This window comes from Arvicanthis niloticus, chromosome 2 (assembly GCF_011762505.2).
Source record: "Arvicanthis niloticus isolate mArvNil1 chromosome 2, mArvNil1.pat.X, whole genome shotgun sequence".
NCBI lineage: Eukaryota > Metazoa > Chordata > Mammalia > Rodentia > Muridae > Arvicanthis > Arvicanthis niloticus.
Window position 1 is genome coordinate 41,971,420 of NC_047659.1, and position 24,169 is coordinate 41,995,588.

Consider the following 24,169-nt stretch of genomic DNA (forward strand, 5'->3'; position numbering starts at 1 on the left):
ATAAGATTTATGTATAATTTATCATGTCACAGTGCCACATCCTCCCTCTCCCCAGCTCAAGTCTGGCGGGCTGACTTCCAGCAGCCACAACCAGGAATATGGAAATAAGTGAAGAATCCCTCAAGTCCAAGCCAAACGGAGGCCAAGACCCATGTTTCTGTAGGATAAGGGGCTGGCCTTGGTCAAAGACTGTTTTATACAGCAGAAGCTCATTAGTAAGAGGGTGCCTTTAGCCACCTTTGCTTGTGCAGTCTCCTTTTGAGTTTTGTTTCTCCATTGCTTTTACAGAAATTGTGCACCTACCCCTTATTCATTCTAATGTTCCAGGGCCCCAGTTTTCCTCCTTATATTTATTTCCTCATCTGTTATTTATTGTACTTTCATTTTTTTTCTGATTTTCCCCCCAATAACTACTTCAGTATACCAAATGTATCTATCTTAAAAAGTAATCAGGCAAATGAAAATGTCCACCCTGTCTGTCCTCTGTCCTCTTATTTAAATATATTCCTATTATGTCTCCTCAACTTCCAGTCTTAGGGTGTCACTAATATACAAGGAAGGTTTATCCAAACCTGAAAGGAGGGGGGGTCTCCTCCTCATCATCCAAAGAGCCCGTGACATGTAAGACTATTTATACCTTGCTCTACGTGGGAAAGTACATAGCAAGGTGTTGTGACCTTGAATGACATCAGTTATTTCCACCATTCCAATTCATTTAGTGTGGTAAGATCGTCATTAAAACTCCATTAGCTACCAGCCAAACCCAAAGTGCAGTCAACTGGCTTGCTCACAGGTCTGTCTGTCTTCCTAAAGCCATGTCCTATGTCCCTTAGGATGACATGTTCTTTGTGTTCTGTTACTCAGTTGTTTTCAGCTGTCATTTTCTGGAAGTCTCTTTTCTTTCTTCTCATTCTGGATCTCTGGCAGTCAAAGGGGATTAGAATACATTTTGTAGGAACAATTAGAAAAGTTTAAGAATTAAGGGCCAGCTTATTCCCCTCCCCCATCTTCACCAAGAAAAGACCTTTAAACAGTGAAAAGGAAGTTTGCAAAGGTCGCTCTCTAAAATTGTAATTAACTTTATGTTAATTTTACATGTTCTATCCTTAGTATAAAATGCTTATTATAGTTAACCTTCATCATGGCAAAAAAAAAAAAAATAATTCAGATTACATTCAGTTTGGTGTGTTATGTGGTGACTGTTATATATGTTATCTATGGTTTTGGGCAAATAGATATGTAACCTCAATAATTATACTTTTACAGCTTTTAAATTTTTGACAATTAAGTATCTTTGAAAAACATTTACTGAGTTTGAAAATAGTTAATTCTGTAGCAATCCATCATTAGATAAATGTGAATATATTTGGCCATTTTTAAAAAATGTGAACAATTTTAGTTCAGTAACACCAGAAGGGGGCAGGGACGAGCAATGCTGCCCCCTTCCCCCCATCCCAGAGTATTCACAATGGTGCTTCTCTAAACAGGATGGTTGGTCAGTTCCTTCCCATGCTTCCTTTATAAAGAGGGATAAGTTATTCTCCTCCGGTGAAATGAGTCAATTCAAGTCAGATTAGAGTATATAAAGGCAGGTTTATTGGGAGGCTGCTCTCCAGCAGGGCTGCTGGTCCCAAGGAAGCCAGAGAAGTCTCCATGGGGAGGGGGACAGCAGGGAGGGGGAAGAATGTGCACATTCAGGGAGAGAGAAAATGCAGAGACAGAGAGAAAGGAGGGGGACTATAATGTTTGAACCGCATAGGGAGGAGCTTCTTGGGGAGGGAAAGCCCACCCCCTGGGCTAGTGCTGCCATAACAGGTAGGGATTGAGGGATGCTGGGAGAACCTGGAGGCCAGGTCCACTTTGGTATGTTAAATATGCACCTCAGCCCCTTGGCCCAGGTGTGAAACCCAACAATCTCAATCAGCACCAAGAGAGTCAAAGGACCCTGTTTAAAAATTACTCTCTTTTCTGGTCCTAAAGTAGGATGACTCTCCTCAGATCCTTAATCCGTCCTATCTACTTGAACCCGGCTCTGAAGTTCGACCTCAATTCCTCCACCAATCCTACAGGAAGGAAGCCCTTCCTAGGTTTGCACTGGGTTGATGGAAGACACTTATTTCCTCCAGGGTTCCCCCACTTCTCACACTAGATTTGTTAAAGTCAAAGCAGAGTAAACTTCCAAATACTTCCTCCACCCCAACCCTCCCAGGGCATTTATTCAGATCCAGGCTCCATGGACGCTTCTTCAACCAGGTTCTCTGACTCCCCTCCATCCTGAAGACAGGCATGACCTTCCAGTCAGTGCAAGGCAGTTGTTTAAGCTGCATTCTGGGGTTATTAACTACCTAGTCTGGGCTCCAGACTTCATACATTTCTGATTGCGGTATGTCACAAAAATTAACTCTCAGTCAAAAAACAAATTCTGGGTCAGTCAATATTGTAGAGTTTAGATAGAGTGGTCGGAACCAGAATGGTAGGATGGCTACATTAAACTGAGTATGGACAAGACAACGGCTTCTCTAAACTGATAACGAAATTACTCAATAAAAGGAATAAGCCACCGGAGATATGGTAAACCTGAAATGCCACCATCAGTGATGTGCTCCCTCCAGTGAGGCTGTACCTTCTAAAGGCTTCATAATGTTCCCAAACAGCTCTACCAACTGGGGACAAAGTATTGAAATTTGCAAGCTTGTAATGGGAGCATTTCTCATTCAAATCACCACAAGCACATGTTCTTTGTTATGGAAGGAATAGATAGGCTTTGGAAGTTGGGGTGGTGGAGAATAGCTAATTAGGAGTCTCTCCACTGAGGGAAGAGTAATTGTGTCTCTCTTAGCAGTTGTTAATTGCCTACTGCTCTTCACCTAGGGATAGGAGGTTTGGAATGTTTAGAATAGGAATAATACATTTTCCTAGGCTTGTGATGAACAAATGCTGTAAGATATGTAAAAGTGTTTTTATTAGCTACTAAATCGATCCTAAATGTTATTATCCGAGTTTTATGAAATGCTATGAATGCAATTTTGGTGATGAATGATTAGAATTTTATAGCACATAACTGGAAATAAAAGGACACTAAATTCATGGACATATGATGCCGAAAGTAATCTATTTTAAAGAAAAACAAATTATTAAAAATATTTTATTGCAAGTAAAAATAAAACTGAAGACTATTGTATTTTTTAAAAATCTTATGAAGATGTAGATAACACATTGAGAAGAGTGCTAAGGACCAAGGTTGTTAAGATTAGGGTAACTTGGTGTAAAAAAGCAGAAGTCAGCTATCAAAGAGTGCTATTTGCCAGGGCACCCACCCTCCACCCACCTCCCATCCTAGGCTTTGTAAGTCTCTGATGACTGAAAGCAATTTTCACCCTTCTTCACCAGACCACTGTCTGGGACACATTAAACTCACTCTTGTGGCTTCTGGTTAAACATTGCTGAGGGTTTACCTATTTAAACTGGTACAGAATACGACCATTTCTCAAGATCACACTTGCTTTGAGAGTAGGAAGCACGAACATAACAAAGGGAGGCAAGTATACCCTTTTCTACGTTCCCGGGAAAGATTTTTCTACTTAATATCATTTCCTTCAATATTATTACATAACACTGCAGAATGCCCTGTATCTTTTTAGTTCTAAAAAAATTATAAACCACATATTCACAAAAATCTTTATTAAAATATACATTTAAAATATGTATTCTTTTTCATAAATTACATGAGATTATATCACAAATTATACTTAAAATTAACAGACAACAGACTTTAACTAGAATTGTTGGAAAATCTAATACTCTTCAGAAAAGATTTATCACCTAGACTTTAACAAAAATATCCTCTGTAGAAATGAGCTAGGCTTTATCACAGAACTATCATTTTTGCCTAATGGAAGGGAGAAAGATGAGCTCTCATCCAGCCACTCCACCAAGGATACCGTAGAGCAGGGTTGTCCATGGACAGCAGCAGCCTCTGCTGGAGAAGGCAGGACACACTTCTGTGACACTGTCAGCTGGAGCCTGTGTGAACTGCAAAAGCCGCAAAGGCTGCAAAGGCTGAGGGATCCCTGTCATCTTCAGACACTTCAGTAAAAACAATCACTTTCAAGGTCTTAACGATGCTCGTGCCTTATCAAGTATATCCTTTCTGATTTTGGGGTAAGTTGGATGTGCTTCAAGAACCTGGGGAAACAAAACCAAACTAACTGGTAAAGAACTTTTGAGAACAAGGGGGCTATGACTCTGACTCTAACTGGGCATTATGGCCAGGAGTTCATTGTATTAACACTGTGACTATCACGCTTTTCAAAGGTGCTAATCACTGCATGAGTAGCGACTCATTGAGATTAACAGATAAGAGCCACAGAATGTGGAACCATGCATAAAAACATCTCATAGAAGTTTCCGTAACAGATGACTTAGAGGATAACATACTTCTGTAACTTAGCTTCTTGTCATGTCTAATACCCTCTGGGAGGGCGATACTAACCAAGAGCATACATCAGACTTATGTGGACTGATTTTGGAACATTCTGATTCCCAGCAATACGATATCTGAGAGGGAGGAGCTATTCATTGAAAAAGATACAAGTCTACAAGTGATTCGGATGCCTAGCCCTGCTTTAGTGTTCATCCTTACCTTAGTGAGAAACACTGCCTAACAGAAGGAAGCAATCAACAGCCATCGCCTAGCCAGGTACTTGCCACAATAATAAGGGACATAACTATCTGAAGTAGGAGCTGTGAAAAGGGTAAGGCCCTAGTCACCTGGAGTACCACTGGGACATGGCAGACACAATGGGCTGTGGAAATTCTAAGCTGGAAGGATGTTAAAGATATCATTTTCATTGTACGGTTTTAGTGGGATGAAATGCAAATACTTACTAAATTATGGAGTATTTTTAGCTATAATTTACAAATAAAAAATTCTTTAATAAATAGGTTTAAATATAATCACAAAAAGTTCCACTTGATACAATGACCGATACTATCGATAGTGTTGACTGGGGAATCGATACTATCTTCAACTGTGTCCCTGGGGCCTTCAGAGGCCAGAGAAGGATGGTGGAGGGCCTGGAACTGGAGTTACAGATGGTTAAGAGCTGTACACTGGTGTTGGCAACTAAACTCCGGTCCTCTGCAAGAGCATCAGAGGCTCCTGTCTGCTGAACCATCTCTCCATCTTTCAGATACCTTCCAAACGGGGTTTTGCTTAACAAGTTTTTCCTATTAGCCTACATCTTTAAATTGACACAAATACCTTCCTATCTGAACCCCAATTATAAACATATCTCTGCTTTAAATAGACATATTTTTAAATTTTAACTGAACACTAATAATTTCTCCATAATTTATTTAATAAACTATTTAGCTATTTCTTTCTATTCAGTGACATTTGAGAGTAAAAGGGATTGTGCATCCGAGCTTTTGGATGAGCCTTAGCCTGTGAGAGCTGAGACATCTTTCCAGCCTCCACCTGTACTATTTTAAGAAATTGTAACTTAAGCATTTACCTGGTGACATACGTCAATTGCATCCACATATCGTTTTGCTTTTAAGTAATTGAATGCCAATTTGTATCCTGTTAAGACAAAATAATAATATCTGATACAGTGGTATGTGTTTTTTCCCCACTTTTCTGTTGACTCATTGGAGAAGTCCTAAGGGAGACTGTTGTACAAACTAATACAGAGAGAAGAGACACGGCAAGATAAAGCAAAGTGAAATTACGATGTGCAAACAGAAAGGAACAGAGTTGGAACAGTGATAGCCGCTGTGTGGGAGCACCGCTGCTCCACGAGTGTGGGCTCTTTAGGTTACTCAAAAGTCAACGGTCTCATTGACTTCAGGGGACAGTCAGAGCTCATCACCAGGCAAGTGGAAGTGAATCCAGGGTCTAGTGGCTGTCATGTAGCCTGAGTGGAGGGGAGAGGAGGTCCTCTGGTTACAGGCACTTGTTCCTAGTATTCTCCTATTTTAAAGTGTTTTTTCATTTTAAATGCATTCTTGTGCATATTTATACAATGAATATAACTGTATATATGTGAATTACATATATGTATACACACACACACACACACACACACGTACGTTACTGGGGTATCTATTTGGGGCCATTTGCAGTGACAGCACCAGATTCCATGTGGATTTTGAGGGTTTCTTGACAGGTGAAAGTGTAATGTTAATTTGGCCAGCCAGAATGGAGTAGTGGATAGAGTGACAATCTTTAGGGACAAACTAAATAATTGAAAATGTCAGAGGAAAACCCAGGAAAGGAACTCTGGGAGAGCTGCCAAGATCACTCATAAACAATAATAATATAAGGAAAGCAGTGAGTTGGAGTCTCTGTGTTTTCTAAAGCTTTCTAAGGAACAGAGTATATAAATAACTTTGAAACATATTACTCTGAAGGAATAAATTATCAAAATGATTTCTATTTCTTGGGTATTTAATACATTTCCATTTTACAAGGTAACTCTACCTCATATGATATATAATATGAATATATAAACAAAAATTTATAAATGATCATTAGTTCCTATACTTTGCCCAATCTAGCAATTTAACAGATCCTAAAGAAACACAAGTCAGGGGCCAGTTGGACAAATGGCACTGAGTGTGAGAAGGACTGTGACTGCAGACAAACACTGTGATGCAGCTGGTAAAGACTTCTGCCATCTTAGATTACGTCAGTATCTTGAAATCACCTAATCTAATAAAACCACCAACACCTTTATACTACCAGTGAGCCAAACCGTGCTTACAAACACACTCACGTGCAGTAAAACAGTTCAGAAGAGATAGAGCGAGCACAGCAATTTCTCATGCTTTGTGGCCACAGAAACTCTGCATCTCTCTCAACTGTAAAAATCTCACCAATGTTTAAAGGGAGAGTCGGTGAACCACGGTTAGTGGTGTCAAGGGACAGTCTCAAGCAGGGAAAGATGACAGCTCTCTGAGAGAGCTGCGACAGGGAGTCCTTGAGCATCACCTCAGGAGGAAGTTTCCACTCAAGGGCCATCCTCTGCGAGAGGAGAGGGAGTCTAGATTGCATCACAGAACTGATCTACATGGCTTCAGTGAGTCAGACTCAGCTCAGTGGGAGGAGCCCCATCGCAGGAAGCTGAGGTTAGTCACTGAGCCCACTAGTGATGCCACTCAACTGCTCAGACACTATAGACTAACATTCCCCACCCAAGAGTCTGCACACACAACTCATGTTTCTAGATGCTCAGGAGAAAGGCAACACCCCAAAACTGTACTTAAGTGTTAAGAGGCTTTAGAAGATCTACAGTAAAAGAACCTTAGGTGATGTTGTAATGTAACCTCTGCATAATATATCTGACAATGGGACACTTTTTTTGTCCACAACATTATCATCTTCCAAACAGAAGGGTGAAGGGAGAAGAAAAAAGGCAGAATGAACCTACTAGTCAGGCAATAACTCACCATGAAGATAAAGTATTGACAATGAAAGTTGGCTTGTAGTATGTATTGTCCTGAAAGTGCATTTCAAAGACATTTACAAATGATACATCGTTTCTCGTGGAGACACTGGGCCCGGTTTGCTGAACTTACCCACGGCAGGATTTGTCTGGTTGCTATGCTTCCATGCCATCTCATAGTTGAAGGCTGCATCTGTATATGCTTGCTCTTTCTCCATAATGTACCCCATATATTCATAAGCTTTGCAGCAGGACTGAGGGGAAAATGGAAACAGATTAAGCTCCATACGAATAAAATTGTATGGGATGTGTAACACGCAGAGCAGTCATATCAACCCATCTAAACGGTGTCTAAAGGAATGGCTTTCCAGCTTGACCATACCACCGAAGTATGGCAAGGACACAGTGAATGGTGTTCATGCCAAGAGCCATCCCAAACCTTTCAAAAGCAGAATTTCTTTTATAGTACCAGAAATACATACCATTGTCTGGATAGTTTACTCACAGACAGGGACCCAGTTTATTGTGCCTAATTTAAACACATATTTAGACTTAAGAGTATAATGAACTCATAACTTTCCTTCAAAAATTAACTATTGACTCAGCTCCTGCCCCATACTTACACTTCCATACTATCAAGAAAAGTATCCCAGATACTGCGTAATTTTATATATATATATGCTAGAATGCTCTTCTAAAAGATAAAGACTTAAGTATCACTCAAACTCATGACACACAGAATATATTAACTTCTTAATCACCCATATAGTCAGACACTAGTCATATTTAAAATGGCTGAAATATAATTTATTTTTAAAGAATTTTTTTTTTTTTTTAGACTGGGAATCCAATCCATGTCACAGATTGTGAGTGGTTTGAAATAGTTCAAGTCTGTTTTAACCTGGAGAATTTCTCTTCTGTCTCTATTATCTTGATTAAAAAAGTATAACGACTCTTTCTTTACAACAGTATTTCCACACAGATTTCATTGGCTGCATTTTTGTATGGTTTCTACAATACAGTCCAGTATCATTGATGTTTCCTGCCCTTTGCACTGGTTCCCAGCCTTCCTAATGCCGTGACCTTTAATGTTCCTCATGTTGTGATGACTTCTAACCATACAATTATTTTCGTTACTATTCTCTGACTGTAATTTTGTTACTACTATGAATTGTGATGTGAATACCTGATATTAATCATGGTCTTAGCCGACCCCTGTGAAAGGGACATGACCCACAGGCTGAAAACCATTGTTTTAGGGGCTCAGTCTGAATACTGTCTTTATATACCAACAGAACTTATTGTAACAATTTTCATTGTTCTAAGAAATTTCATCAGTAAGTATTTTCACTAAAACCACTTTCCAGTAAAACACAGCAAAACTGTGACTCTGGGAAGCCCCCACCCCAGTGTCCCGCAGCTCAGCACAGTAGAGTCTCAATGTTTGATGTTACTTTTCACTTGATTGAAAACTGAGTACACTGTGGTATTCACCTTGATTATTGTGTATTTTTCTCATCACAGCTCCACCTCTGTCACAGACATTGTGTTCTCTATGACAAAGCACGGGATGTTTGATTCTCTCCCTTTCTGTAATATTCTACCCATTCATAAACTCATCAACGTTGAAACACAGTGATATTTATCACAGATTATTATTTCAAAAAACCTCTACCAATTGGCTACAAGTGCAGTTTATACAGAAAACCCAGGACAGGTGCTGAATTCTTCTTTCTCCATTGTCTGGCAGAAACAGTTTATTAGCATACTGCAGTTGACTAATTCTATTTTCTTTTTTTAATTTTATTCAGTCATGTGTTTAATGTATTGGATGTGTTTTAATCCATTGCAGTTCTCATTCCTTGTGGTACTTGGTGTCCCAACTCTGGCTGTTGGACTGTCTTCCACATGGCTCCTGACTGCCTGGCATGACTCTTACTGCATTTGATAGCTTTTGTGCCATCTGGTATGGCAAGATGCTCTAGTGTCATTTTAGGCTTTCTTGGTTCAAATATCAGTGATTTTCCCTCTAAAATTATATATAATTCAAGGTTCCTAAGGGTTGACTCCTGAGCCTCATGCTTTCAAATAGACACGCCAAAGCAACAGGGCTGAATGAAGGTTCTAAAGGAGCAACCAAGTTTAATCACATAAGTTGTTGTTATGTGGTCAGTGTTGGTGAAAGCCGGGATTCTATCTGTGTCAAGCCCTTGATTCCTACTCAATGTAGATTAGTCTTAGACTAGGTATCTAGTGTTCAACTGTACAGTAGCTTAGATTTTAAAGCTTACCAGTAAGTATGTTGTCTTCAAGGCTGGTTTAAGTTATGATTGATGAAATTGGTCATTTAAAACTGTCTACCAATTGATAAAGGACATACATTCTATGTTTTTAACTCCTAAGATTATCTTGATACTACCAGGTAGTCATAACTCCTCCTTAAAAAGTAAATAATCCATGTTTTAATATAATTTGCTTAAAGAGAATAAAAACAGATTTACTGTGATTAGCATTTTTAGCTAATTGGTATGAATATGTGAATACAAATACCCTCAACTCTCTAAGTCAAATGTAATTATTTCTCAGCAAACAGTAATTTACTCCTAAACTGTAAAAAACATTCATAATACAATATCTTTTTTATGTGTTTAAACAACATAATATAAGTAAAAAGGGTTTACACTGTACAGACTTGAAGATTTTCCATTTTATACCTAAGGATAAAGACTTTCATTAAATTGACTTAGAACCCCCATATATATTATGCATACTGGTCTAATAATGTGGAAATAACATGCAGCTGCAGTAAGTTCATCAACAACATGTCTTAATGGGAGGGACAGACGACCACAATTAATACTCTGCAATTTTCATTAGTTCTGGGATGAGATGGGTAATCACGGCGAATGCTTGACATTCCAAAAGCACTTCCTGCAAGGAGGGCATCATCAGCTGAAACTTGAAGCTGCATAAATCTATCTTCCCACTTCCTTCAAGGGAATCCAGCTTCTTTTTCTAATCATTAGTATTCATTTCCTGATTATGATTTTAAACATTTAAAATTCAAGACACAAAGGAGAAACATCAGAAACGGACTCACTGCTCTACTCTAGGAAGTTTATGTAATACAGTTAACCACTGTTTCTCGTCACCTACCCGGTTATGGCACAGACACCGTTTTAGTAATTCTTCTGCCATGTCATATTTTGCTGACTGAATATAAATATCAGCAAGCAGCAGCCAGCTCTTCTCCAGATCCTCGGCTTCAATAGGATTCCATGGCATTTTGGCAATCCGCTTCAGCTGGTTTCTGGCTTTTGGAGTCTGTTTCAAGATCATATAAGCCGTTGCCATTCCCAGGAGAGCTGGGATATGATCCTTCTGTGAGAAAATGAAACTTCAGACCACAAGATGCACCACAGGGGAAGTGGCAAATGCTCACCTGTGCCTTCTCTCTGTTTCTGTGCTGGGCAAATGTGACCATTACTGCTTAACACAGCAAGTTATCTTAAGTCATGATGAGGAAATCAGTAAACATGTGGCCCAAACAAATTCACAAACTATGGAGACGACAAAGCATAGGCCCAACCATTAGCAGGACTTGATCTGTTATGGGACTGACCTGCTGATGCAGTTTTGTACATAACACAAAGAATGAAATGTGACTTCACTATAACGCTTCCTGAGCTGTTACTTTTTTAGACTTACAGTTTTGCTTCTGTGGTTCTTTTCACTTGTAAAACATAACACATTTATTTCCTAATTCACCTTAATGCTGTCTGCTCCTACTTTTCTTAAAAACAAACAAAAGAAACCAAACCTCTTTCCCAGTGAAGTTTGGCAATGAAATGTCATAAATAGGGCGTGCCTTAAATTATTTTTACAGTCCATGGAATAGAATCATGGCTTGTAGACTTTTAGATGCAGAGTCTGCAGTCTCCTGATAGGGTCTATACAGCCCAATATACCTTCAGACAGAGTAAAAGCCCCTGAAAGTCGATCTTCTGTAAAGCTAAGAGGTTAGTCAGAACAGGCATACAATGGAGGCCATGAGAACCTACCAGAGAACAGACTTAAGCAACAGCATGCTAGTCCCTGACTAAACTCAGCAGAGGGCTTATGACAGTTTCTGAAGGAGGGTCTGTAAGCTTAAAGTCTTGAATCAGAAGTCTGGTAAGAAACTTCAGTGTTGTGGCTATAACACTGGTTGTCTGTAAGTCTACAGATTAGAGCAACGAATGGCAAATATCCAGAAAGGAGTAGGAAACGGTCAACTGTTTATGCCCAAGCCTGAGCTTGGTTGGAAGTTGGAAGATGGCAAAGCATTGGGACTAATAAAAATAGGAGGGACATAATACTTTCTTGTCTCTAATTTTCTTTTCTTCTCTTCTTTATTTTTGTTTCTGTTTGTTTGTTTGTTTTGAGACAAGGTTTCTAATAGTCCTGGCTGTCCTGGAACTCACTATGCAGACTAGGCTGGCCTTGAGCTCAGAGATCCACCTGCCTTTGACTCCCTAGTGCTAGGATTAAAAGTGTGTGCTAATGCGGTCTCTCTCTCTCTCTCTCTCTCTCTCTCTCTCTCTCTCTCTCTCTCTCTCTCTCTCTCTCTCTCTCTCCCCACCCCCAATATAGTTTGTTCACCCAAATAAGGAGGAATAGCAAAGGGATTTCATTTGATTACGAAATCCAATCAAGTTGTAATTTTTGAAGCGATAACTGGGCTGTATAAATTATGAAACCTCACCCTACTCACAGGGTACCCACTGTAATAGGGGATGGTATATCATAGTGGCCCATCATGTGTCTGTCAACTGGTCATAAAAGGATCTCAGAAGAGATGAGTCCTGCATATTCACACGAACTAAGATGTTCATATGGCAGAGTTAAAATAAGTTTTTGATTTTACAGCCTACAGTCTGATTAGGAGGAACCAGCTCTTCACAGCTTGGATAATGCTAAGTGAACATTTTCATGTGTGTGTGTGTGTGTGTGTGTGTGTGTGTGTGTGTGTGTACACACGTGCACACATCTGTCTGACTCTGTGTAGGTCTGTCTATCTGTGTGCATGGAATCCAGAGGCTGATGCCAGGTTTCTTTCTCAGTCAGGTTCCAAATTTTATTTTCTGAGTCAGGGTCACTAACTGAATACAGAGTGCAATAATTTGGCTAAGGCTTCCTGGTCAATAACTCCAGGGATCTGCCTTCCTCAGCCTCCTAAGTGCATCTCTGCTTCTGACTTTTTATGTGGGTTTTGGGGAATCTGAGCTCAGGCTTGACAAGCCTTTTGACAAGCACTTTACCAACAGAGCCTTCTCCCTAATCTCCAGAAGTGAAAACTTTCTGAACCTGAGAACCTCAGCCCTAGACTACCAGGCCTGCATGAGCTTCAATGTGGACTTTGCATTTTCCTGGTACAGCCTATGAAGTACAGTTCTTTTACTCTCAGTCGCCACAGAGGACAAGTCTCTGGTGTGGCCAATAAAGGGCCCTTCTAGTCCCTGTACATGGTTCAAGCGGTGCCATAAAATTAAGTGGGATAGAAGCACGGACCTAGTGCACCATGCCCCATCTCTCTTCCATGACCTCCTGCAGTGCTGAGCGACACAGTGTTTTGTGTTAGACGTGTTTCTCTGCCTTTATGGATGTGTAAAAAATGCAAATTTCCCTAGATCTCAAATCACACCTATTTCTAGAATCCCAGCTTCCTTTCAAGAGTCTCCTAATCTCCTCAGAGTCTCTGTCACTCAGGGGAATGTGACTGAAGGCACGGAAGAAGCAGTGCATGGCCTTTGTACTAAGCCTGTCCTGCACTGTCTCACCTGCTTTGACGGCTCCACTCACTTGCAGGGGTCATTACAGCACTTCATTGGCCACCCTGAGTAGGAGTCTGAGGTTTAGAGCATCACCTATAGTACTTTCACTTGCAAGTCCAGGGGAGAATATAAAACATTCTCTTTGATTCGGATAACCATTTTATTCAGTACACTTATCATACTTTTCTTAAGATTATGAGAAATGTGAAGGTAAGGATGCATTATTTACTGATTCCCACTATAGAGAATAGATGCTGGCTGCTTAATGAATATTCATTGTATTAAATATATTCAGTCTATGAGTTAAGTAGAAAAAGAAGCAACACAAATACAGTGCTCCTGAACTGTAGCTCACCCATCATCATCACTAGGCTGACATGGTTAGTAAACAGACTGAGGGTGCTGTCTGAGCAGTGTAGACAAGCATCTCCATGGAAAAACTTGCTTAGTCTTTCTAGGAAAGAGCTGCAATGCTGTTAACTCTATCTGGCTTTTATTTCTTTTAAAAGTTACAGTAGGGATAATGGATTTTCTAGATATAAACTCCTAACTATATGATACAAGACCACCTCACAGCAGTTGGTAGCTGTGACACCTAGTTGTAAATTGTACCTTTAGAATTTTTTAGACTCACATGAGCACTGCATTTCCCTTCTTTCAGTAGCTGACATCTGTTACAGAATGCCAAATCAGGGGAGTCCTATTCTTATTTTTCTTTTTAAAAAACTCACCGCAGAAACAATGTTTGAATATATATATTTCCTTACAAAAAGTACAATCCACAGACCAGAAGAGGCTAAGTAACAAGAAGAGCCCAAGTTGGGGGGAGGGGAGGGACACTAAAGTTTTATTGAGAAGGGGAAATAGGGGATGAGTGGAGACAGGGGACTGGGTGGGGGGAGGGGTGAGTATGAGAACAGGAGGTATCTGGTTCAGGGAGGACTGCTGGTTTATATCCATGGGAGGCCTCCCCTTCTCTGAGGAGAAAGGAAGAGGGGGTGGATGGTAGGTGAAGGGAGGTGAGACAGAGGAGGGGAAGCTGAGATCTGGATGTACAGTAAATAAATAACCTAATTTTAAAAAGTACATAAGATGACACCTTTGCTGACTTTGAAGTTGGACTGCTCATCTGTAAAATGGGGACAATAAACTTAACATCCTCTTAAGAGTAATGTTTTGAAATTAAAGCTGTATAACCGCATCTTATAAAATTTGTAGCAATATTTCTAAAAGCTATGATCTGACTTATAATACACAAATGTACTAAAAAACCCTGTAATTTCATCGAATGTCTTATGTTACCAAAGGATAATTCTTTCCCTTTATTGAGCGAATCATTTAATATCACATTTCAGGAGTTGTTTAGACTATTTTAATGTTTTATAATTTAATTTTCATGAGAAAATCTATACAAATCAACAGTTCATTTAAGGGAGTTTTCATAAATGTCTTCTCCTGAGTTTTGAGCCAGACCTGACCTTAACAGTATCCCATTCTTCCTCTGAGAAGGGGGCTGAAGCAATCCTGCAAGGCGCACCTCCCTTTGTCCCCATTCCATCACTCCTTACAGGGTATGAGCAATACTTTTGAGAATACCCTCTTAGTGTTTGCAGAAGGGCTCTGCTCTGTCTTGAGGCTAGCTTGCTGTTTTGTCCCGTAGTGGCTTACAGTGAGCGGAAGCTGCCATCTAAGGCAGCTCTACACAAATTCGTGACATTTTACTCTTTCTCAGGGTCCTGAGAAGTTGGCAGTGGGAGCATGGTCAGAGGGTTTGGTAGTCTATCTACTACTGTTACCTCCAAGCCAAACAAAGTAGAAATACCTTCAATATCCTCTGAGAGGCACATCGTTGTGAGTTTTCAGTGACCTGGAGCATGTAGCTCAGTAGAATGGCAGACACATCAGTGATGGCAGCTACTAATTGGGACTATCCCTTTTAGTAGTATTGTGTACAGGAAGGCCTAACTGAACACTCAGGGAGGGACTAGATTTGAGCAGAGTGGAAAAGGAAAAGGAAATAACCACAATAGAAAGATTCCAGGAGGCCATTTCAGTGTTGCTAAAGAGAAATCATTGTCTGCATGACTGGATTACACATTGCCAGTCCTGATCCCACTCAGTTCTTCAGCTGGAGAAATGCGGAGTACACCTGAGTGAGAAGGTGAGCCATTCGGGCAGCCAGGCCTTCCTGTCACTTAGTAAGTTAGCCTCTGCCACACCTCCAGCATGAAGCCCACCAGAATACAAAGCTCTTCTCTTCTGAACTATCTTGTGCTCTTCTGAAGAATTTCTTTTCTGTAGAACATTTCCATGTTCCCTCAGAGAGTAACACACAATAACACAGCAAATGGATGGTCCACCATGTAAGGTTAGACAAAAGCATGGATCTACTTTGTACTCAGTGACCTGTTAGGTCATACTCAGGAACCAATCAGCTATCCAAAACAGCACTTGTTCTTACCAGGATGAGGTAGACAAAGCCTAAACAGAAAACCACTGACCTCAGAGGCTGCTATTTCAGTGAAGGTGTTCAGTGCCTGCTCCACGCTCGACTTCTGTTTGGTGGCCATTAGGCAGCAGTTTTCCATTATGCGGAGTTGCAGGCGGCCCTGGACGGTCTGAGGCTTTAGTTCCTTAAGGAGTTTTTCTGCCGTCCTCACTGCCAACTGCACAGACTCCTGCTTCTCCGGGGAAGTGCTGCAGACAGGAAGGATAAATCATGTGTCTATTACTCAAGACACTGGCTCATTTTTATCCTTCATTTAAAAACTTTCCGGCGAGGATCACTGTTCTTACTCTTCTAATACCAAGAATGTGGTATAAGCAAATTTTAACCAAAATTAGTATGTCCTCAGTAAGACACCATTAAATTCCAAGTCACTTTAAAATGAAAAGTAGACAATATCTCTACATGATGAACATGTTAATGTTAGCTAATATCTAACCAGAATAAAAATAGTCTCTTCATGGGCTAGTACAGGTGATGTTCTGGGTTCAGTCCCCAGTTCTGCAAAGAGAAGAAAAATTCTAAGGAGAATAATGATAGCATCCAATAGTGTTCCATGCTTAGAATAGACAAGAGATGAGAAGGGAGAAGAAAGGGGACAGATGCTGTACAATTCCCTTCAGTATATGTTCCTTCTGTATATGCTGAATGTGTTTTCTATTTGGGAAGACTGAGAGCCAGAAACTAGAACAATTTCTCAAAGATCACAAATAGAAAACTTCCATATGAGTCTAAGTTTATTAAACATACAAAATCTCTTTCCTTCATCTTGTTACATCAGACACGTAGAAAGGAAATTACATGTGATGTAATGTAGCAAATTTCAGGCATAATAATAATTCAAACATTTGATAGAAAATTCACTACACATACACACTCACACAGACACACACTCACAAGCATGCACAGGAATGCACACACACACACACACACACACACACACACACACACGTGTGCGCATAGTCACTCATATATCAGTAAAATCATTCCTTATGCTTGAAGCTTTTTTCTTAAACAATTATTTCTTTTAATGTATATGTGGTGTGAGTGTTAATACAGTCCAGAGTTGATAGATGCCCCATGGAGCTAGAGTTACAGACAGTTGTGAGCCAACCAATTTGGGTGCTAAGAGCCAATCTCAGGTCCTCTGCTCTTAACCACTGGGGCATCTGGCACAGGGCCTAGTGATTTTAATCTTACTGAAAACACTTCTTGCTCTTGCCATATTCTCTTCTGAACGGTAGCCATTCTTGTTATACACCATTTGTGTGTAGGTCTTGGCTTCCATGATTGTACAATTTGATTTTCATTTTAGACCTTGAGATCTCTAGCCTTAGTGGGCCCCAAATCTAGTCTGTGTCCTGTGGTTACATGTAACAACGTGCACAAAGGCCCTTTACCCAGATCCAACTCTTTCAGGTATCTCCCAAATCTCTGTGTCCTAGTAACTCCTCCCGAGTTCTGGTTTGTATTTTCAACTGTTAAGGTTGAGGGTTTCCACTTGGGTGCCCACAGGATACAATAGTATATTTATTACCCTAACCTTCCTAAAACAAACAGGTCAATTCTCTACTTACGTTTTACTGTCCTCGCTAAGTCAATCTTGAGATTGTCCTTCCTTGTTCTAATGTCCCTCCACTCCTTGCACCATCCACTGACAGCTATGCACTGCATGACTGTGCCCTCCTGCAGCACTGAACATCAGCATCCTTTTAGATCACTATCTGTGGCATGGCAACTGAATGGCCTCATATATTGTCTTGCATTAAAAATGAATCACATGCCAATGAAAGGCAGCCCCTTCCTGACCCACACCCTCTGTATCTTGATCTATCCCCACTTCTTCTGGGAGAGGAACAACAGACACAGCTTGAGAGGATGCCACCATTTTCAGCAGTAAACCACAGTGAACACTGCAGAACTGTGGGGTCTGTTAGCACTCCGTCTGTGCCTTATTCTATCTTTTCTGGTCTTTGCCTCAGATAAGGGACTCAGCTTACTTCACAAGGCTCTTGCAGAAAATCAGTGAGACTATGTATAAAGAAGGGCTGGCATAAAGCTACTATGTGTTAGGTTCATACTCTTATCCTTTTCTTTATCTTGGTTTTGTAGTGTGTGTGGTTGTGCATGTGTGTATGTGTACATTTTGCAGGTGTGATTTTGCAATGTGTAGTTGTGTATGTGTGTATGTGTACATTATTTGCATGTGTTATTCTACAGTGTGTGTGGTTGTGCATGTGTGTATGTGTACATTTTGTATGTGCTTATGGGGAAGCCTAAGGCTGACAACAGGAACATTCTTCAGTCACTCTACTATATTTATTAAGGCAGGCTCTCTCATCTCCAGAGTTTGCCTATACAGCTGTCTACCAAGACACCATGCTCCACAGATCCTCTGTCTCTGGCCACTGAGTGACAGACCAGCCACCAAGCCCACAGAACATTTATGTAGGCTCAGAGATTTGAACTCAAGTACTCATACTTGTGGGACAAGCACTCTGTCTACCAAGGCATCTTCCAAAGGTCAGCCATTGCTACTATTATGTGGATAGTTTGTATTATAATATTTAGACTCCGTAATTTATTCTATTTTTTTATTTTAATTAGGGGAATGCCTTTGTAATCCATTTATTATGATTTAGGAAATAAAAAGCATTTCATACCTAATTGTCTTAGTTATTTTTTTACTGCTATGATAAAACACCATGACCAGGACAACTTAATGAACTGTTTAATTTGGCTTATGTTTTTCAGAGTGTTAAAGTCTGCGAAGACCTCATATCTTGTTTCACAACCACAGGGCAGAGAGAGCTCTGAGAATCTCCCAAGCCTTTTGAAACCTCAAAGCTCACCCTAAGTGACACACTCCTTCCAGCAAGGCCGTATTTCATAATCCTTCCCAAACAGTTCTACCAACTGGGGAGCAAAGATTCAAATCTATGAGTCTATAGAAGCTACTAGTATTCAAACAAGCACACTGAGATGAAGAATCATTATTTTAGTTTCTCTCTACATATATATTAAGTATAAATATATATATATATTCATACACATGTTAAATCTACCTTTTCCTCAGCATCATGCTAGAACGTGACCTTCGTTGCTTTCCTGCTTATTTTCCCCAATGTATGTCTTAGAGACGGTTCTAAAAGAACTATGTAAGATGCTACTCACCCCAGGTCTCCATTCAGGTTTTCAAACACTTCACCTCCGATAGTTTCATTGTCTGGATTCAAGCAGATTTCTATCATATTATAAAGTGCATTTTGACCCCAGTCACTATCTTTCCGAGCTTTATTAAAATGTCGAAGGGCATCATTTGGTTCTCCAGTATACCTTATTGATTGAAAAAATTCAATTACTAATTACAAATTTTATGCTAGATTATAATATGATTCACAAAGAAAGCAATTAAAACACTTCAAAATGTAGGGTTTTTAAATAAAAACTATGAAAAAGAGCCTTTTCTACTTTCTGCACAATGAGGGGAAAAATCATTATACTGTAGGATTTATTTGTCAATAGATTTACCAAAAATGTAATCCTTTACAGTACTGAAATCCTGGCTCCAATTTTGTTCTGGAGTTGTGTTTCTCAGCCATCAAGAAAAATCTCGGAACATCATCAAGTTTCCCACATCTTCTCAGGAGATCAATCAAACGAGACAAAGTCATAAAATTATCTAGAAATAAGCAATACTTCAGGTATAGATCACATGTTAAGGCATTTGTTCTAATGGTTATTATTCTACTTTGTTAATGTATAGTTTACTCCAAATGAAACACATGTAATCAAAGGACTATTTCATGTGCAATGCATTCCTAATGAGGTGTACAGTCTGGATCATCTGTGAGATGACACCTGCTTCATTGGGCCCCCTAGCGTGGAAGAAGGCGCAACACAGGCATGTCTAGAAAAGGTTAATTTCTGGTGATTTTTCAATTTTCCTAGAGCCAAACCTTCTAGAAATAAACATCATCTAAGGCATCTAGACTCTGAGATCCAGGAAGCTTGATTGACAGCTGTTTCTGAGACTCTTCCTACTGCTGATGGAAGGATGGTACTAGAAGTGCTGGATAGTGACTGAGGTGAGCAATTACAAGTTTTATTCCAGAATCTATTTAACATATGTAAATGTTGAAGACTAGACTCAGCTGCTCATACTGCAGCCTTACCACATTAGTCACGGGAGTTTGATCTTCTTTCACCTTTTCCTACAGATAGTAATGCATTCAGTTCTCCGGTTTCCACTGTAACTTTCTTCTAAGGTCCTTCTAGTTTTCCCTTATTAGTAATGTACTAGCATTTGAGCATGATTTTGACCATGATTCATGAACATCAGAAGGAAAAAATATCCAAAATCATGTGTAGAAAAGAAAAACAAAAGACTCCTTCTCACAACAGAGAGAAGAGTAAAGTTACACATGCATGAGTAATAGCCAGCTATTTGTAAATGAATCTGGCTGGCACTTAGGGTTTTGATTCAACATTAAACAATGAACAGTTAATTGTTATTAAGTAACCTTCAATGCTTTGATTTTAACAGCTGCTAACAGAGTATCACATTAACAGTTAATTCTCTTAAAGTTTGTTTTTAGGTCTTTGGGCTCTTGTGTTTCAATTATCATAGAACTCAAGAGAATTTTTTAAAACTCTTAGACACACTACTGTGAGGACTTTCTTAGGGTGAATTCATAGGATTAAAGTATCTTCTTGAGCAAACAAGCACAGTCCTAATTTCAAAACAAACTATTCTCGATTCTAGTTTTTAAAAATGAAGACACTGTATCATACAATGTATCAGTACATTTATAAGGCCGTGCCTAGAGCACCAAATAAAGTTTCAACCAGATTATCTGTGCATATATATATATATATATATATATATATATATATATATATATTCAGTTGTGTTATTCACAATTATCAGGAAGGAGTGGGGAACTATCATATGTCTATTACAGATGACAGCTAAATGTGATGTATACACATATAAAACTTTAATGACTCGAAATTGTAAGCAAACCCTCAACATGACAACGGGGATGAACTCTGAAGACTATGCTAGGTGACATAAGCCCAGACACATGGCCAGATCCTGTGGGATATCCCATCAGCCATCTGGCCTTGCTAAGAATCTTAGAAGCAGAGAACAAAATGGAGAGGTGGAAGGGAACCGAGAAGCAGAGTTAGTTTAGAAAGATTATGTAAGCTCTGGGATGGATAGATGACCACGGCTTGCACATGATGAGAACATACCTAATGCCACTGAACTGTATGCTCAGAAATGGGTAATATGGTAATTTTTATGTTACATATTTTATCAGAAAAAAATTAGGAAAAGAACTTTGGAAAGTTTGCTTCTATTCAGTTACATATGTAAAAACAACAAAATCTTTTGCTCTCTCTGAAATCTAATTGTTAGTCTGTATATTTTGTTTATTTTGCCTTTTATTATCATTACAAAGAACAGGAACCAGGAAAGGGAATTGAAAACTGTCCTTCTCTTCTATTACCAGGAAGACCAGCACACGATCTGTACCTAAAAAATGGCTCATTTTTCTCAAAATGATGGCCTTCAGGGCACTGCAGAAATTAAATCAAATGAAGGTATGAAAGTGATTTATAAACTCCCAGTATGATTAGCTGCATTTGCACCTTTAAGTCTTTGGACAGTAGGGTGCATAATCCACCATAAAGCCAAAGAGGCGAAAAGTAGAATTGAACCAAACAAGGACTCAATGTTAAAGTGTCTGGTCAAAATTTTTGTATGTTATTGCAAATATGTGTGAGACATATTTTGTAAACATCTATATTCAACAGTAGAAAGACAGTTTCTTGAAAAATTCCATCTAGTACTGATGACATGTATTCATCCTTAGTTCAAGGCAATAATGATCACAGAGAGACTAAACTACATTGCCTATTCATTAGCCAGTACATTTAGAGAATGAAGTGTTTCATTTTTGAAAATGGCAATATATCATATGGTAAAAATAGCTGGTACAGTTTTATTGATGGACAGATATCACAACACATATTTCTAATATGGGCATGTTTACCAATAAAAAGCAAAGACCATTAGCCACATAGGTACGAGAGTGACAACCAATCCAGATTACACTTTGCTTTCCCCTTTGTTTCTGCCCAAGGGGTGCGTGGGATATATCGAGTGCAGGAGAAAAGTGCTGTAGAAATACAAAGCACCAGAGAGGCCAGAAGTGCTTTCCTCAAAGAGTTGACCTTTGAGCCCCAGTGATGGGGGCCAGACACTGCCAGGCTGACAAAGGCATTCCCAGTAGCTGACTGCATGCACACAACCAAGCAGGATACAGCCTGGGGTGCATGGCAACCTCGATGCTATTGAAGAGCAGGAAGAGGAATGAAGATATAAGCAGAAGGGTAACCTAGGCCAAGACATTATTAAAATCATGCTATAATGTTAGGCTTTACTCTGAAGCATGAACCTACTTTGAGCAAAGGGACAGCTTATGGGTTTGAATACTGATCTGATGACAGATCATCAAGTGCCCTCCAGCAGCATCAAGTGCCCAGGGATGGAAGAACAGGTGAGGTGACAAGGATATTAATTGTGGCAGTGGGTCAGAAGAAGATGACAGACTGGCTGTGCTATTTAGCAACTAAGCAGACAGAACTAGGGTACTTATTAATTAATTAAAACATAAAAAGGAGAAAACTCAACATCATTGGAAAAACTTGAGGCAAAGTATAATGTTAAAAGCAGATATAACTGGCACTTTAAAGTACAAATAAAATTGGACTGTACATTTCTTTTCTTAAAGATTTTTAACTGTGTGTGTGAGAGAGAGAAAGAGAGAAAGAGAGAGAGAGAGACAGAGACAGAGACAGAGACAGAGAGAGACAGAGAGACAGAATACACACATGAAGCAGGTGTCTTCTAGGACAGAGGCATCAAATTTCCAGGAACTGGACTTACAGCTATGTGACATGGGTTTCTGGGAACCAAATGTCCTTAACAATTATATCATTTCATTGCTCCAGCTTTTAACCAGTGTATTTCTAAAATAAGCTAAATACAGCCACAATTTACGTTATGCTACTGGATATGATCAACAATGCACACATAACATCGCTGTGCATGGGTACATTTTAGAAGAAAGCACAAAAAATAAATTGGTAGATAACTAGGTAAAGTCTTATCAGGAATAAAGCATACATTACAAGAAAAAAAAGGTCATGGGAACAAAAATTAACTAAACTTTAGTTAAGTTTAAGAACTGACAGCAGAGCTGGAGAGATGGCTCAGTGGTTAAGAGCACTGACTGCTCTTCTAGAGTTCCTGAGTTCAATTCCCAGCAACCACATGGTGGCTCACAACCATCTGTGATGGGATCCAATACCCTCTTCTGGTGTGTCTGAAGAGAGTGACAGTGTACTCATATACATAAAATAAATAAATAAAAAAACCCTGACAGCAATTTTTTCATTGATTACTGGATGAATGATACAATCAATGTATTCTCTAACGAATCCACTCATTCAAATTTTCTTTGCAAATTTTCTTCTCTTTCCTCAAATTTCCCATCTCCTTTCACATTCCCTATTCTCATCTAAAAACCTCACTGCTACCTGAATAGAAAAATATGAGCAGCCAGAAGAGAACTCTGCTCCCTGTCTACTCCCATCCTGTCACAAACACAGCCATTCAATCAATAATCATTGATTCTGCACTATGTGACTGGTCTGTGTCTGTCAGGAATTTAAAAGGAGCACTTTATTACTGACCTTGAAAAGTACACAGTAACAGAGAAGACAAATACAGAGATAGTATCTATTCATGTGTGTATTAGCAAATAGTCTTAAGTAACAAAGAGTTATTTATTGACAATGTGATATACGGATTAAGGTGGTCAGGTTATCTTACTTTCACCTGAAATTTTCTTTAGCATGGACCATTCTGGATCTAGGACCCTTGTAGTCCTGGGACAAGCAGAAAGCAAGGTACTCAATGCACCCTCAAAAGTGACATATTTTAGAATACATAGTGAAAAACAGAGAGAAAGGAAGACAAAATATGTTACAGGCAAGATTGGAAAAAATCTGCACAAAGCCTTAGGGGTGTGGGTTCATGTCTTTACGTACTGTTGAAATACAATGTCCTTACATTGAAATTATGAATAAATTTAAAGTAAACACACATAAGTAGGGTAGAGGGAGTTATCTCACATCTCTAAAACCCATGTAAAAATATAACAAGTGATGGCATAAGCCCATCACCTCAGTGCTAGGGAGACAGACAGGAGTAGGATCCCTAGGCCTTGCTGGCCTGTTAGTCTAGCCTGATGCATGAGTTCCCACCCAGTGAGACACCGTGTCTCTAAAGAGATGGGCAGCTTATTGAGACTAATGCTCAAAGTTGT

The 24,169-nt window shown here is 39.5% G+C and overlaps 1 protein-coding gene across 1 annotated transcript in view; it reads right to left on the reverse strand.

The window, feature by feature from the left end:
* Positions 1-3,666: 3,666 nt before the first annotated feature.
* Ttc21b (tetratricopeptide repeat domain 21B) overlaps positions 3,667-24,169 on the reverse strand; it is a 66,545-nt gene continuing 46,042 nt past the window's right edge. The window contains exons 23-29 of the mRNA XM_034494527.2: positions 19,299-19,449; positions 18,942-19,103; positions 15,763-15,958; positions 10,605-10,829; positions 7,582-7,702; positions 5,517-5,584; positions 3,667-4,185 (exon numbers count right to left, since the gene is read on the reverse strand). Of these exons, the coding sequence (XP_034350418.1) occupies positions 4,108-4,185; positions 5,517-5,584; positions 7,582-7,702; positions 10,605-10,829; positions 15,763-15,958; positions 18,942-19,103; positions 19,299-19,449 (1,001 nt within the window). The 3' untranslated portion in view covers positions 3,667-4,107. The remainder of the gene's footprint in view (positions 4,186-5,516; positions 5,585-7,581; positions 7,703-10,604; positions 10,830-15,762; positions 15,959-18,941; positions 19,104-19,298; positions 19,450-24,169) is intronic.